This window comes from Oncorhynchus gorbuscha, linkage group LG06 (genome assembly GCF_021184085.1).
Source record: "Oncorhynchus gorbuscha isolate QuinsamMale2020 ecotype Even-year linkage group LG06, OgorEven_v1.0, whole genome shotgun sequence".
Classification (NCBI taxonomy): domain Eukaryota; kingdom Metazoa; phylum Chordata; class Actinopteri; order Salmoniformes; family Salmonidae; genus Oncorhynchus; species Oncorhynchus gorbuscha.
The window spans coordinates 77,325,297-77,343,427 of NC_060178.1; the positions used below are offsets into that span (position 1 = coordinate 77,325,297).

At 41.5% G+C, this 18,131-nt stretch overlaps 1 protein-coding gene across 1 annotated transcript; it reads right to left on the reverse strand.

Annotated features, from left to right (window-relative positions):
* Window positions 1-14,683: 14,683 nt before the first annotated feature.
* znf503 (zinc finger protein 503) lies at window positions 14,684-17,593 on the reverse strand. Its single transcript, XM_046354145.1, has 2 exons — window positions 16,959-17,593; window positions 14,684-16,565 (listed from the first exon to the last, which is right to left on the reverse strand). The coding sequence occupies exons 1-2, from the start codon at window positions 17,199-17,201 to the stop codon at window positions 15,141-15,143; spliced, it is 1,668 nt and encodes a 555-aa protein (XP_046210101.1). The 5' UTR covers window positions 17,202-17,593; the 3' UTR covers window positions 14,684-15,140.
* Window positions 17,594-18,131: the final 538 nt, after the last annotated feature.

The following is an 18,131-nucleotide window of genomic DNA, read 5'->3' on the forward strand; positions in this document are numbered from 1 at the left end:
AATTAACATTAAATTATCTGGCAACAGCTCCGGTGGACATTCCTGCAGTCAGCATGGCAATTGCACACTCTCTCAAAACTTGAGACATCTGTGGCATTGTCTTGTGTGACAAACCTGCACATTTTAGAGTGGCTTTTTATTGTCCTCAGCACAAGGTGCACCTGTGTAATCATCGTGCTGTTTAAGCAACTTCTTAATATTCCACACCTGTCAGGTGGATGGATTATATTGGAAAAGGATAAATGCTCACTAACTGGCATGTAAACAAATGTGTGCACCAAATTTGAGAGAAATAAGCTTTTGTGCATAAGGAACATTTCTGTGATCTTTTATTTCAGCTCATGAAACATGGGACCAACACTTTACATATTGCATTCATATTTTTGTTCAGTGTAGTTTATGAGAATATACTACATTCAATCTAAATACATTCCATCTAAATCGTGTTACACTGTCTCAGCTACAACAATTTACACACTTGGTCATCTTCAAAGTATGTTGTGTGCAATTCTACATGCTGTTTGTCCCAAGGGGGAGTTGTGGAGTCCCCTTCAAAGCCCTGCCAACAGATAGGCCTTCATTATGCCCTAACCACAAACCATTCAAAAAAAATGGGCATAGCAGCTAGGTTTCCATCCAATTGGCGACAGATTTTCATGTAGAAATTCTAATATCCGCATTAAGAAAATGTGAGGATTTTCCCCACCTGTGATGTGTTTCCACCAAACTGCCTTGTTGCAGATTCAAATCAGTGCGAGATGACATAGTGCACACAAAATGTACTTTTTGTTTAAGTTCTCAAGGCATGTGCAGACCTGCTGGCAAGTGGCTTCACAGACATTTTCAATCTATCCTTGTCCCAGTCTGTAATCCCCATAGTTTTCAAACTAACCACTATTTTCCCTGTTCCCAAGAGCTCCAAGGTAACCTGCCTAAATGGCTATCACCCTATAACACTCACTTATGTAATTATGAAGTGTTTTGAAAGTCTGGTCATGACACCCATCAACACCATCATCCCAGACACCCTAGACCCACTCCAATTCGCATACCACCTCAACAGATTCACAGATGACCCAATCTCAGTTGCACTTCACACTGCCCTTTCCCACCTGTACAAGAGGGGAAATAACTATGCGAGAATGCTGTTCATCGACTACAGCTCAGCATTCAACAACATAGTCCCCTCCAAGCTCATTACCAAGCAAGGGACCCTGTGAATGAACCCCTCCCTCTGCAACTGGATCCTGGACTTCCTGACGGGCTGGCCCCAGGAGGTGAGGTAGGCAACAACACCTCCGCCACGCTGACCCTCAACACAGGGGCCTCTCAGGGGTGTGTGCTTAGTCCACTCCTGTATCCATGTTCACCTCCAATAGCGTGGCCACACATGACTCCAACACCATCCTCAAGTTTTCTGACTACATGAGTCAGCATACAGGGAAGAGGTTAGAGACTTGCCAGGACAACAACCTCTCCCTAAATGTCAGTAAGACCAAGGAGCTGATTGTGGACTATAGGAGAAAGAGGGGAGAGCACACTCCCATCCACATTGACAGGGCTGTTGTGGAGCCGGTCGAGAGCTTTAAGTTCATTGGTGTCCACATTCCTATGGACTTAACATGGTCCACACACACACGCACAGTCGTGAAGATGGCACGGCAGCATCTCTTCTCCCTCAGAAATCTGAAAAGATTTGGCATGGGCCCTCGTATCCTCGAAACGTTTTACAGCTACACCATCGAGAGCATCTTTACTGGCTGCATCACCACTTGGTACCATCCCCTCCATATCAGGTCTCTAGCTATCCAAGCCATAGACTGTTCAATATGCTACCGTATGGCAAACTGTACCCGAGCATTGGCTCTCGGACCAACAGGCACCAAGACAACTTCTACCCCCAACCATAAGACTGCTAAATAGTCCATTAATGGTACCCAAACTATCTGCACGGACTCTATCGCACACTGACCCTACGCACGCTCACTAGACTATATATACAAGCCATATACACCCTCACTAGACTATATATAAACACAAACCATTTACACACTCACACACACTATATTGACACTCTCACACATTCACATACACTACATACGCCCACACAAACTCAAAGACCGACACAACACAAACACATTACACATTACACATACCCACACACTTTTACACTCCTCATTTGCTGCTGCTACTCTGTTCTTTATTTTTCTGTTATTATTATCTATCCTGATGCCTAGTCACTTTACCCTGCCTTCATGTACATACACTTGAAGTCGGATGTTTACATACACCATAGTCAAATACATTTAAACTCAGTTTTTCACAATACATGACATTTAATCATATTAAAAATCCCCTGTCTTAGGTCAGTTAGGATCACCACTTTATTTTAAGAATGTGAAATGTCTGAATAATAGTAGAGAGAATTATTTATTTCAGCTTGTATTTCTTTCATCGCATTCCCAGTGGGTCAGAAGTTTACATACACTCATTTAGCATTTGGTAGCGTTGCCTTTAAAGAGATAAACGCACTTTGGTGTGAAAAGTGGAAATCAATCCCAGAACAACAGCAAAGGACCTTGTGAAGATGCTGGAGTAAACAGGTACAACAGTATCTATATCCACGTAAAGCAAGTCCTATATCAACATAACCTGAAAGGCTGCTCAGCAAGGAAGAAGCCACTGCTCTAAAACCTCCATTAAAAAGCCAGACTTTGGTTTGCAACTGCACATGGGGACAAAGATCATACTTTTTGGAGAAATGCCCTCTGGTCTGATGAATCAAAAATAGAACTGTTTCGCCATAATGACCATTGTTATGTTTGGAGGAAAAAGGGGGAGGCTTGCAAGCCGAAGAACACCATCCCAACCGTGAAGCACGGGGGTGGCAGCATCAAGTTGTGGGGGTGCTTTGCTGTAGGAGGGACTGGTGCACTTCACAAAATAGATGGCATCATGAGGTAGGAAATGTATGTGGATATATTGAAGCAAAATCTCAAGACATCAGTCAGGAAGTTACAGCTTGGTCTTCCAAATGGACAATGACCCCAAGCATACTTCCAAAGTTGTGGCAAAATTACTTAAGGACAACAAAGTCAAGGTATTGGAGTGGCCATCACAAAGCCCTGACCTCAATCCTATAGAGAATTTGTGGGCAGAACTGAAAAAGCATTTGTGAGCAAGGTGGCCTACAAACCTGATTCAGTTACACCAGCTCTGTCAGGAGGAATGGGCCAACATTCACACAAATTATTGTGGGAAGCTTGTGGAAGGCTACCCAAAACATTTGACCCAAGTTAAACCATTTAAAGGCAATGCTACCAAATACTAATTGAGTGTATGTAAACTTCTGACCCACTGGGAATGTGATGAAAGAAATAATTATTCTGACATTTCACATTCTTAAAATAAGGTGGTGATCCTAACTGACCTAAGACAAGGAATTTTTCCTAGGATTAAATGTCAGGAATTATGAAAATCTGAGTTTAAATGTATTTGGCTATGGTGTATGTAAACTTCCGACTTCAACTGTAATTGGCTATACCCGCACTGTTTCTCTTAGCTGTTGGCTAGAGCACATGTGCCAACAATTTGTGACAAAACCATCAGTAGAGTTGGAAATGCGATGGAAATGTGTTTAATGCACAGCCTTTATCCACAACAAGTCAAATAGATGGAAACACATCTCTGGTGGGAAAATGCACTTATTGATTTTGTGCAGAAAATTCACATGAACATATTTTGCCAGTTGGATGGAAATCTTGCTACTGACATGATATTCCACCTATACCATGTATTTAGGCCTAAATGGATTTGCAATTTATTGGTGTAGTTACAAAACTAATAACTCATTTGAAAATAAATGAAAACAAATTAAACCATACTATTATGTACCTATTCTAACAGCAAAAAATGTTCTAGTTACCAGAGTAGTTAGAGTGTACCTGCAACTGTATGTCATTACCGCAAGTTACTGTAAAATACTGCCAAGACAATCCACCCAAGATGATGACAGTGATGACATCTCCCACTGTGCCAAACCACTCAGGACTTGTCATTGTAAATGTCTTACTCGGGTCCAGTTTGACTGCATCAAGTGTTTACTGTGTCCACTGCCACGGACAATAACAGCTTACAGGCAGATAGTGGAGAGCATGTGGTGTGCAGCTGTGCAGGGCTAGCAGCACTGCTCTTCTTCTGCTGTGGGAGGTCATGGTACATTGGCATGGGTGAGGCTAGCTGAACCTCCACAGAGCAGATAGTTTCCACAGAGACAGAGAGACAGAGAGACAGAGAGACAGAGAGACAGAGAGAGAGAGACAGAGAGACAGAGAGACAGAGAGAGAGAGAGAGAGAGAGAGAGAGAGGAGAGAGAGAGAGAGAGAATTACTAGTTGAGCCAACAGACATCTCCATCTCACTTGTCAGATCTGGGGAGGCTTCAGGAGGGGACACAGGTGTTGCCCACAGAGCTGTGACAGTAAACTCACATTGTGGCAATAGTGAACGATGACAATGTGAACATCTCCAAAACACCAACCACCCTGCTTTTCGATAGTGAGTGTTGATGTAATAATTTATACATTCACCAGTTATTTCTCTTTCATCTACCTACTGGAGGTAAATGCAATCTCCTCAAGAATGTGTAGCGGTAATACATTTTCTCAATTCTGTCTGGAAAGTATTGCATTTACATTTAGTTCCTGTTTATACATGACAGAAACTCTTTATCACATTACCTGGAAGACAACATATAATTCCCTCCCCTAAACTCTTCCTCATACATTTAACATGCCCCTCCAAATAGGTCATTGGTTTATTGTAATGCAGAAACACCTGCTAGCTCAGCACGATATTACTTCCTATAATGCCGGCAATATATCGTCTCTACACTTTCCTCAGGGCAGAAGACACATAAACACCTACCACCAACAACAACAACAGGATTGGTAGGTAATTTGAGCTTCAATTTCACAGTTAACACTAAAATACATTAAAGTCGTAAAAGTGATGCGTAGCTTGGTATTTCTTGGGGCTTTGTGTGTAGCTGTGTCTGTTTCTGGTCCTATTTGTCTCCCAGTCAGTCCCATTAGTCTGTTTAATACCCTCTGCTCCCTCATACGGTGCTCAGAGTCCGATCAATGTGTGATACAGTACATTGTAGCATCATCACTTAGGCCTACTGCATTTGGATGAGTTGAGAAAGGCCCCTCATATTCCCTGCTCTTATATTCTCTGAGAAGTCTCTATAGGAATCTATTGGAGTATAGGGAGAAGGGAGGTTTGTGTAGCGTTGGTGGTGGTGGTGTGTGTGTGTGTGTGTGTGTGTGTGTGTGTGTGTGTGTGTGTGTGTGTGTGTGTGTGTGTGTGTGTGTGTGTGTGTGTGTGTGTGTGTGTGTGTGTGTGTGTGTGTGTGTGTGTGTGTGTGTGTGTGTGTGTGTGTGTGTGTGTGTTGGGAGGAGGGGGTGTATCATTTCAAAGTCTGACTTGAATGAATCGCTAGAGTAAGGTGTCGGCTGGTTATAGTTGAATAGTTTATATCAACTTGATAAATATGGCTCTTATAAATCACATGGGTGTTATATATTGCTGCTCTGTTTCTCCCCTTTTTCATACTTGGCTCCTGCTACGGATGTCTGGAGAGAATCAAGAAGTAGAATGTTTTAGCAGCAGTCCAGACAATGGCAACTCCCATGTAGTATGTTGTCATGTTGTCAGCCATTTTGTTTATCAATGTCACATAAATAATCTGACTAAACTACATAAAAATGTGAAACATTCTGGAATAAAACGGCATGATGAACAGTAGCCTACTGGAACTACTTGTCACGCCCTGACCTTAGAGATCCTTTTTATGTCTCTATTTTGGTTTGGTCAGGGCGTGAGTTGGGGTGGGCATTCTATGTTTTGTGTTTCTATGATTTTCTATTTCTATGTTTTGGCCGGGTATGGTTCTCAATCAGGGACAGCTGTCTATCGTTGTCTCTGATTGGGAACCATACATAGGTACGCTTTTTCCCATCTGTGTTTGTGGGATGTTAACTTTGTTTGATGGCACATAGCATTAAGCTTCACGGTTTGTTTTGTCAGTGTCATTTAGAATTAAAGAGAAAATGTACGCTCACCATGCTGCACCTTGGTCCAGTTCTTTTTATGGCCGTGACACTACTGATGATTATCTTCAAATAAATTTGGATTGCAAAAAGAAACACTCTATTAAGGAATATATCTGAAGAATACGTGTTATTATGTATTTGTAACAGTCATGATTTGTCTGATCAGGAATGAAAATATTAAATATCTCTCTTACATGATATAAAGCAGGTTCCCCAATAAACTGCCTGGGGGTGATTTTTAATTGGCCCTCCAAGTTTTCAATAATTTTCGTTGTTGGACATAAGACTGTAAAATCTGCAGCAAATCAACTCAAGGTGATTGATTATAATTTAGGAAATCTGTTCAAGTATTCCCACGCATAAAAAGAGAGGCATAGGCCTATCTGGCCCTATTCCAATGTAATCACGGGTTGAAATTAGTCCGTTTTTGTCAAATACTATCTGTTCAGGATTCTTGCGGTCAAAATGCAGTGTTCCGGCCCCCGACCATTTGCTCAAAGAAAAATCGGGCCACGGCTGAATGTAATTGGTATAAAGGATCTGGATCTCATATCAACTTGGCATTAGAAGGGAAGGAATGTGGATTGATGCTATGCTCCAGTCCTATCTAGATGACATCATGGAAGCAAGGCCCAATGACACGTCCTTGGTGCTCATTCATAGAGAAGAACTAAAAAGAAAAAAGACACCAATTATGTGGTGGACTGAAACCTCAACCCGTCAAAATGGGAGGGGTGAAAGGATGGTTTGTTCTCAAATTAACTGGGATAGTGTTCTCTTTGATAGTACAGTGGGTGACTATGCACCAGGACATATGCAGTGGTTCTGCCTATTATCATATTCGCACAGCTTCAAACAATTAGAGTAACCTTGTGATCGTGTTTTGGAATGCCCTCAAGATACTGAGACATTGATTATGTCAAATTAAGGCAATGAGCCCTTTGAAGCTCCTACTCTGACATTTTCTCAGCTATTTACATTCATCAATGACAGAAAACAACCTCATCAGTGCAAAACTCAACTCCACCATGGCCCATTATGGATCCGGGAAGATGGGTGCATTTCCATAAAATATTCTTTATCAGACACAGGGAAATGGGCAAATGATCGGTCAAGTGAAAAAGCTGCATAGCGACTATAGCGCAGATCCCAAAGCAGATGTGAATATTCTCAATTAGGATTTCTTAAGCAGGAGAACGTGTTTCGTCGAGTGAGTTGGGAGTTTCTAGTGGCGTAAATGATCAGTTAAGAGCCAGTAACTGAAAGGTCGCTAGTTCGAATCCCCGAACCAACTAGGTGAAACATATGTGGATGTGCCCTTGAGCAAGGTAATTAACTCTAATTGCTCCTGTAAGTTGCTCTGGATAAGAGTGTCTGCTTAAATGTAAAAATGTAAATGCCATCCCACTTTTCACATGTCACCTGGATGAGAGAGCACTTTACATTTGTAAATCAATAAGGAGAGAAGATCACACTTAAAAGGCTGTGTGCATGCGCGGAGGAGTGATTCACGCATGGATCCTCGGCTCAGTCAGGAACCATATAAGGAGAAGTGAGGGTTTCGAAATGTGCCACTCAGGAATTCGTTTGTGTTATCGGATGTTAGTCATGGTTTGCAGAGATGACAGTAAGGAATTTCAGTTCCGCAAAAAAAAAAGTATATTATGTATGTAACGTTACCTACCAGTACTCATGTATGTAACGTTACCTACCAGTACTCATGTATGTAACGTTACCTACTAGTACTCATGTATGTAACGTTACCTACTAGTACTCATGTATGTAACGTTACCTACCAGTACTCATGTATGTAACGTTACCTACTAGTACTCATGTATGTAACGTTACCTACCAGTACTCATGTATGTAACGTTACCTACTAGTACTCATGTATGTAACGTTACCTACTAGTACTCATGTATGTAACGTTACCTACCAGTACTCATGTATGTAACGTTACCTACCAGTACTCATGTATGTAACGTTACCTACTAGTACTCATGTATGTAACGTTACCTACCAGTACTCATGTATGTAACGTTACCTACTAGTACTCATGTATGTAACGTTACCTACTAGTACTCATTTATGTAACGTTACCTACCAGTACTCATGTATGTAACGTTACCTACCAGTACTCATGTATGTAACGTTACCTACCAGTACTCATTTATGTAACGTTACCTACCAGTACTCATTTATGTAACGTTACCTACCAGTACTCATGTATGTAACGTTACCTACCAGTACTCATGTATGTAACGTTACCTACCAGTACTCATGTATGTAACGTTACCTACCAGTACTCATGTATATAATGTTACCTACCAGTACTCATGTATGTAATGTTACCTACCAGTACTCATGTATGTCACGTTACCTACCAGTACCCATGTATATAATGTTGCCTACCAGTACCCATGTATATAATGTTGCCTACCAGTACCCATGTATATAATGTTGCCTACCAGTACCCATGTATATAATGTTGCCTACCAGTACCCATGTATATAATGTTGCCTACCAGTACCCATGTATATAATGTTGCCTACCAGTACCCATGTATATAATGTTACCTACCAGTACCCATGTATATAATGTTACCTACCAGTACCCATGTATGTAATGTTGCCTACCAGTACCCATGTATGTCACGCTACCTACCAGTACCCATGTATGTAATGTTACGTTTTCGTAAATGTAAATGCTAGCTTACGTTAGCTACCATAACTTTACAATGTATTATTTATTATTGAATATTGGAAATAGTAATAATAATTGAAATATCAAGTCATGGCGGTTCTAGTAGTTATGGAATTCCAATGCTGCTAGTGTTAAAAGACTCCTTTGAAATCCCCACTTCTCCTTATATGGTTCCTTTCAAAGCCCCCCACTTTTCCTGAGAGACACACTGCACTGAGAGATGACATTTCAGTAGGTGGCAGCATAGAGACCCTGAGGGATGACTGGTCTGAGAGATGACGTCACAGCTGGGCCCTATTGGTTTTGAGGGTGAAATGGTTTCCATTATGGTTCTCAGTTGGGAGATCTGCCTTCAAGGATCAGCCTGTCAGAATGGCATGCTTTAGCACTGATGGATATGACGTGTGACCGTTGACGATGTTAATTGATGTTAGATTTAGTATCCACTTGGTGATAATGTCATTTACTTGATGCAGTGGATGTGTTTACGAGCTGATTAAAGCGCCCTCCTGAGCCCTGCTTTGTTTCATGCTGTTCCTTTTATGGCTTTATTACTACAATCACAAAAGTTGTGGATATCTATCGCAATGGCCCACCATCATAAATCCCTGTCAGTAGCTAGGTGTCCATCCAACTGACAACAGGTTTTTATGCAAATATTCAAAAATCCACCTTAAGAAAATATGCACATTTTCCCACCAGTGGTGTGTTTCCACCAAGCAGATTAAAATCAGTGTGTGATGACATGGTGTACACAGAGTTTTTCGTGTAGCCTACCGAATAATAATCTATTTTTAACCCTACTGATAGTTTTGTCACAAACCTTTGCATTAAATAGCAAATGTGCCTACTCTGGTCTTGGTACGTGAGCTCTAGCCAACAGCTCACAGATATAGTGCAAGTAGGCTCTGTGGGTAGGTTAGTCTACATGCTGAGATTATTTTGGATAAAAACCAGAATAAGACCCTCAACATTTATTGGAAAGAAGCATCAAGCTCATATCGTGCACGTTCAGCACCCTGTGAAATTCGTCATAATTGATTTAATCTGTAGCCTAATTAACTGCATGGATTCCAGAGTCAAATAAGCAACAGATCTGTATCGTCCACTAATATAGGACTATTAAAGGCCCAGTTTTTGTGAAAAAAATATTTTTTACATTTTCTTCCATTTTTATAGTTTTTCAAGTGGTGCTGCAGCACCCTTTTCACCCCAACTTCCCATGGCTATGGCTTCCATCACAGCTGTAATTATTCTTTTGTATGAGGTATGACTTTACTTGCAGAAAAGCTGTGGGTGGAAATGTGGTTTGTGAGACGACGGTTTGTTTTAGCGCTACACCTTTATAGTACAGGGGCCTTATGGTGTATTAAGATGGTAAGAGGTAGACGCTAGATGGCATACCAGATGTCATTGTTTTCAATTAAGTTAAAGTGCTGACTGTCAGCTTTAATTTGAGGGTATTTTCCTCCACATCAGGTGAACCGTTTAGAAATTACAGCACTTTTTTTAGGTTAGTCCCCCCATGTTAGGGGACCAAAAGTATTGGGACAAATTCACTTATCTGTATTAAAGCAGTCAAAAGCTAAGCATTTGGTCCCATATTCCTAGCACACAATGATGACATCAAGCTTGCGACTCTACAAACTTGTTGCATGCATTTGTTGTTTGTTTTGGTTGGGTTCAGATGATTTTGTGCCCAATAGAAATTTATGGTAAATAATGTATTGTCTCATTTTGGAGTCACTTTTATTGTAAATAAGAATTAAATTTGTTTCTAAACCCTTCTACATTCATGTGGATGCTACCATAATTATGGATAGTCCTGAATGAATCATGAGTAATGATGAGTGAGAAAGTTAGAGGCATAAATATCATACCCACCCAGATATGCTAACCTCCCCTGTTATTGCAATGGTGAGAGGTTAGCATGTCTTGGGAGTATGATATATATGCGTCTCTAACTTTCTTATTCACGATTCATTTGGGACTATCTGTAATCATATATATAATCATGGTAGCATGCACATTCACGTGGAAGTGTTTAGGAAACATATATGACTTATGTCTAGAAAGGGGATAGAACATTATAGCTGCTTCTCCAGTATGGACACAGCTGTTACCCAAACTATAGGCTGGCATTGGCAGACGACAGCGTGTCTTTAGATTGTGCCTTACACCCACTAATGACAGCTTTAGCAGTGAAGGGTAATTTAGGAGGGAGGGTTGACTACAGGGTGAGGTGTGTTACTCACGTTCAGGGTTCCCCAAGGCCTTGCTCTGCCTGCCAGGTTTCCTGCACTGTTACATTGTGGGCGGGTCAAAGATGGTATGGTATCACTGCTGTCCGAACACTAAAATGTCTCCTCTTTTTTTTAAGACCACGGATCTGAGAAGTCATAAGAGTAGGCGATGCAGATGTTGTTCGCTGAACTGTGCTTGTGGGATGAGGATTTGTGTTAACTCTTAGAGGCTTTAGCTTGGTGGGTTAATAGTATCTCTTGTGGGGTATCATTAAACCACCCAGGTTTAATACTTGGTATGTTACATAAACTAGGGGAAGAATGGAACCCACAGCTATAAACGAGCCATTCAACACATACCTCACGTAATTGTTGTCATGACATACTATCAAAGTTATTTACTCATATGTCCTCCACCACATACCTCTGCTCTGAAACATTACTCAGTGTTGAAGAAGCATGGCCAAACACTATCAATAGGACCCCAATAAGCCAGTTTATGTTTATAACCTGCCAGTTAAGATAGTGTTTTTGGTACGGTGATAGATATGCAGACTTCAAAGATCTACAACAAAGGCTCTCCCACTCCCCTTCTCACCATGCTGTGCTACCAGATGTAGATGGGAACAGTGGTCCTGCTTCGTTAAGGCTGTAAACCCTTGTAAAAGCCTTGTCCTTGACCCCAACCTGTTAATGTTTACTGGGCCTGATTAGGGAATGAACCTCACTTAACCTCTACCTCTGTGACTTGTGTGTTTTTTTGCTGTGTCTGTCACCAACAACCTCCCCCTCACTTACAATAATCAATTCACATTGTTCTGTCTCAAAACTGTAATGAGAATTTAAATAATGATGTAAGTGATTTTGTCAGCACAGAATCATGGATTATTAGAAACTATATTTCCCTTTATGTGTTTTTTACTTTAAAAGAAAATAATACAGCCCAATAATATTCCTCCTCACTGTGCTATAAACTGACTGTTCTCTCCTCCCTATAATCTCATAGTCCTTTCAGACAATTTTGAGCCTTAGTACAATGCTAAGTGAATGTACTACTGGTAAGAAGCACTAATGCTGTAGCAAAGTCATTTTTCTCCTCTGCTTGTTGGCTTTACACACTGTGAGCCAGCGGAAGGGGGTAGTGGTGGTAATTCATGCACACATGTGCCTGCCTGTTCACCCAGTGACAGGCCAGGGGAGGGGGACATGATAAATTGCCTTCCACCGGGGACCTCCATACACAGCCACCATGATGTGGGTAAAAATGGAAATCGCTCCCTTTCACCATCATTACATCAGTATAGGCCATTGTGTGTGGGCCTCCACACACACACACACACACACACACACACACACACACACACACACACACACACACACACACACACACACACACACACACACACACACACACATTCATGCATGCATGTACACAAACACACACATACTCATGCACAAACAAACTCACACATGTACACAAACACACACAGAAAGAAGTTGAGTTTGACAATAGCTGTTGGTGAAACAAGAGGAGAGATCTCTGTAATATGGTATTCAGCTAAATAACCAACGACAGGGTGGATGTGTGTAGCTATCATTCAAAGGCCAAAATCATTTAGAAATTCTTCATTCATTCATATTCAAGAACATTTCCAAAGTATAGCTATGTATTTGCATGAGTTATAGATGCAACGTGGAAACACAAGCGTTTGATGGACAGATGAGCCAATAGATATAGATGTGTGGCAGTGATCAATGCTCTAGGACTGTTGTTCTCTGTTGTAGCCTGTCACTTCAGACACGCCCACTGTGTGTGACTTCTCGCCTTTCACACAGAATTAAGGAAATGGTACATTGCGCCTCACACCAGTTTGTGCCGGTAGAGGAGAATATCTTGGCCTTAGCTTGAAGCTATTCTCAGCTAGCTACACCGACAGCTAAGAACAGAAATACAAGATTTATAGGCCTGTCAACTATATATTCAGACACAACATATGTGTTTGATAAGGGTGGCACAAGACCTTAACATATTTATGAAAATAATTAAACTTCTGCTTTAATTCCACCATTTCCAAGTTTCCCAATTATGCAATTTAAAACATGAATGAATCATGTGGACTTGTAGTGAAACCCATTAGCTATTGGTATTTGAGTAATATAACCTATATCTTGATTGCAACATGTTATTCCTACCTCGGGCATAGGCCCATTTCGTAGGCCCGGTGTGGAAATATTCAGTGAAAAGCAATACCTACATGGCGACTTATGTCTTTAAAAATGTGGTTACTTTTTCTCTGATAAATGCAATAATCAAGGCATGATTACTGTACTAATAGACTGTCTATAACCATGTAATTTAATATTGGGTGACATTAAACTTAGCAAAAGGAAGCCAGGCTACACTTTAATAACATTTCCCATACAGAGCAAAGAAGCAGTAATGCCTATAAGCCAGCTGTTGATTCATTTCAATATCAAAAAATACCACGGAACTGCAAACCTGTGTAAATTCAAAATATGAATTGTCCACAATGCATGTTTTATATTTATTAATTAGTTCGCTTTTTAATTATATTATAGCCCTGAGTACAGTCGGGTGGATATTTAGAAGTTGGTGTGATAACATTCGTTAGTTTAAACTATTGATCATGGCATTTTAAAATGGTCCTGAACTTTTTGAACTCTGGAACACAATCATCTGACACTAGACAAGACTAATAATCCTGTAAATCTTTGAGAATCACTCAATGTTGTCTCTAAAAATCAGTCAATTTCCACCAACTATATTCAAGTGGGGCCAACGTGGAAATTGTTAGGTTAGAGAGACATTCTAAAAATCAGTTATGCGCAACGTTCAATAAGTAGTCCTAGACAACGTTATTCCCTTAGGCCTATGCATTGAAAAGCATTTTAGAGTTTTGCCCTCTGTTTTTAGTAGGCTATGGTATAGTCATAATGAACGGATCTTAAATGACTAGTGAATATTGAGACAATATATTATAAATTCAGAGATAGATATGCAAATAGCCTAACCGCATTTCTAAAGGAGGCGATATCGGTTTGTTGCTGAGGGAAACATTACGCAGGCACTGTCGAGAGACAATTTGTGCATCATCAAATATTGAAGTTCGGGATAAAACTATATATAGCCAACGAGACTCATTTGGGAATCTCCTGCTTAAATCACTACAGAAATAAATGTCAAAGCTCATCTGCAATCAACAATTATGGATGTATCCCGTTTTGGATCGCGCACACAACCATGATGTTCAGCTATAATAATTTATCTAAAATGCATTCGAAGTTGTGTGTTTAGTTTTAAAAGCCTATAGTGTTTCAACGTTCAACCATTTAAAATTAGGCCTATATAGTTTAGAAACAATGAATCATGCTAAAAATAGCATTTAGCCTACCCTATAGAAATAAAGTACTCTAAAAACGTAGCCTACTCGTAAATAACGTTAGTTATTCTGTATAGGCAACCAGTTAATAAGATTAACCTCCCAATCAGCACATTTCATGATGTCCATTAAAAATGTTTATGAAACCAGAAAATGTTTAATGAAATAGCATGTTAAAAATGTAGATAGTTGTTATAATCATAAAAGGAGGCACACGGAAATATGGAACAGAATTGTTTCTTATTTTTCCAGAATACATACAAAAAAAATACCAATTCTCTTTCCATGGTTTACACCTGAAAAATAACAACAATTTAAAATTATGTGGACAATTTGGGAGTTTAAGAAACAAACATGCATGTAAATAATTTTCTCAATGAGACATTAAATAAGAACAATACAATCATAGCAATTTCAAATGAACATCGAAATGAAAACCCTTATTTTAGCCTATTAGTATTCTACCATGTGTGTTTTCACTTTACCTATAGAGTTCAGTTTAAACATAATGCACTTCGAGTCTCTCAAATGTCTTCCATCTGTAGCTATTATCATCCGCCTTCAGCCGACATAAATAAATACCGAGTTCACGGATCCCGCCCTTAGGCTGAGCGTTGATATAAAAGTTTTTATATTTGCATTTTTATAACTATAAACTTTTCAAAAGTCAAGTGTGTTTCACTGGTATCCCAGCGCTGATGCTGTGGTGAGTCTCTGGCCGTACAGGGCATAGGGGGAGTAGTATGGCCCGGTGGCTGCTGGGACAGGGACAGGGGCTCCGGTAGGCAGGGGACTCTTGGAGTACGGATGGTAACGGCTGCTTAGTCCCAACGCGTGATGCGGACTCCTCAGCGTCAGTGTCCCAGGGCTTCCAGGGCCTCCTGACTGTGGCATGTGCATGTGGCATGCCATCGCAGCAGCCGCAGCACTAGCTAACGATGAGGAATTAGGGTAACCAGATATCAACTTCTCCGCCCCGGTGAAGGCTGTGTGCGTCCTCAGGTGGTTCAGCAGCTCCTCGGATGAGGAGAAACGCTTGTCGCAGGGTCCGTTCGCCGACACCCAGTTACAGACGTGAGGAAGGGGGTCGTTGGGGAGCATGAAACCATAGGGGTACAAAGGATGTCCACTGAAAGATTGCGGAGAGGAGTGCATGCCGTGCAAAAGGTGTGTCGGGTACATGTGGTGGTACCCAGATTTCATCGCGTTAGCGGCCGCGGCAGCTGCGTTGTCGTGGCACTGCTGAGAGGCACTGGCAGCGCCCGCTAAGTGGCTGGCACAATGGTAACTTAAGCAGTAAGGGTCTCTACACAGGCTGGCTGACATGATGGAGGGTGGAGAGGCCCCGGCCAGGGGGCTGGATCCGGCCTTACTGCAGCCCATGCTTGCCAGCTGTGCGTTAACCAGGCTCCCGCCGTGAGGGAGGAAGTGTTGCGGATAACCAGCGTAGGCCCCTAAACTCCCGGGGTAGTGCATGCCAGCAGGCGGCAGGGGAAAAACTGTCTGACCCGGTTTGTAAGGAGAGACTGGGGCTACAAGTCCTGACCCGAGTCCGGAAGCAGATGAAACGGAGGTTAGAGAGGAGGATTCCGAAGACATGACTTTGGACCCAGGCGTTGTCTCCTGGTGCTGGTTCACCTCCACGTTAATTCCACCGCAACTCACGCTTATCCTGCTGTGGCTGTTAGTGGTTCCAGATCCGTCCGTTGTGCCATTTTTATTACAATCTGAATCTTTCTTGTCCTCCCTGTCTCCACACTTCCCCTCTGACGGCATGGGCGAGGCAGAAGTGCTAGAGTTGGGGCTGCCTGTCCGTGGCGTGAATGGCTGACAGGTGGCGCTCGGCACTCGGAAACCAGTCTTCTCTCCACTCGAGACGCCCGAGGACGAGTCCTTCTTATCTGACGGTTTGGAATAGGGTTTGAAGCTGGATTTGTCATCCACACCGATGTCACTCATTTTTAATGGACCGGATTTGGACTCCTTGTCACTAGATCCATTTGATGTTATAGAGGATAGTTTGGAGGAAGGAGGGGGGTCCGGTTTACCGATTTGAGAGCATGTCTGCGCCAGCAGTGCCAACGGACTCTTCTTAGCATCTAGCTGTAGAGAAAACAAAACCTATAATTTTACAAATAGAGTACTGAAAAAAATACACAAACATTAAACAATATAGGACTTTTGGTCGAAATGCAACCAGAAACGGAATGTCCGAGTCCTTATCCAAAATAATTGTGCGCAGTGCGCTGCTTTTACGCGAGAATAGCCGAGCTCTACGAGTAGATTTAAGATTACCAGTTTCTAAATTCATAACAATTTCCCTTACCAATCATCTTTATAATAGAATAGCCCACATTTCCACTTCAATATAATAAATAATGAGTTTTCATGTATGCTATTCCATGTCTTACATTCCGAGAACCGTTTCTATGTGTAATGCTTACAAAACAAACATGAAACTTTGAAGCATTTATTCTACTCTTTTTGAAAGCTTACCTCAATAGGGCTAATCGGGGTAGATGGTAACGGTTGAAGATACTCTGGATGCAAAATGTGTCCTGATCGTGCCGTAAGCATTTTCAAAACCTTGATGGGGACTCGGTTAGCTTGCCGTAGATGGTCCGACGGGGGAACGGAGTGAAGAAAAGGCTTGTTGATGATATTCCGAGAGTCGATGCTCTCCCAGACTAGATGAATACGACTATTTCTCAGAGCAGATACCGAGGGCGATGTGATCATGTCCCAATTCTCACGAAATTAGTCGGTAATTCATTTATCAGATTCATCAAGAAAAGCAAATACAACCTCTTTCGAAAATCAAGAGATTGATATTGCGTGTAATAATCCGTATAATGAGAGGAAACGAAGAAGGTGCGGTTGGTAAGCAGGAGGAAGGTAGACGAGAGTGAGTGCGAGGTTATCGCGGATCCGTGGCTGCGTCTTTCACCATGGGCATAGCGCGTTCTGTGTCTCCTGACTTGACCGCGCTCTATACTCCCGAAGTACGAACTGGTAGAAATGTTCACTTCAAAAGCATCTGAATTAGTCCGAGATTAAAGCCTTTGCCGCCTTCCAATCAAATGGGACCCCGAGGTGATTGGAGGGTCAAGGGGATGTGACGTTGCCTCTTTGTAAGCGCCTCTATATTGACAGCTCGGGGGAGGAGATAGTGAGGAGAAATAGTTGGGTTGTTGTGTGCGCTCTCACGGACTCTCACCATCCTTGAGGCAGGGCTTGTTTTGTTTTTTCAATGTCTAAAAAAGTATATAGACCCAAGTCTGGAAATAGTAGTCTTTCTGGCATTTTCAAAACAGTGAACGTATTTGGCTGTAGAGGTAGGCGATGTGGTAATGGTTATTACTGGAAGGCATATAGGCTACATGATATTTAGGAAATGGGAAATGTATTAATGAAACTATAGCCTGCATTAAATAGCCTAATTATTAGTTTGTTCTCTAGACCCTAATGCACTAATAAGCAATGTATTCGGCACCTTTTGAGCTATATTACCAAGATCTTTAATCAATAAATATAACCCTGTATCTTAGTTTACAGACATGTTCCTATATAAATTATATTCCACAACCAGAAGATCAACCACTTCAGCTTGAATTCCCCAATCAGACAAGCGTTGACAGGAACAGACCAATGCAGTGATGGAGGTATGTG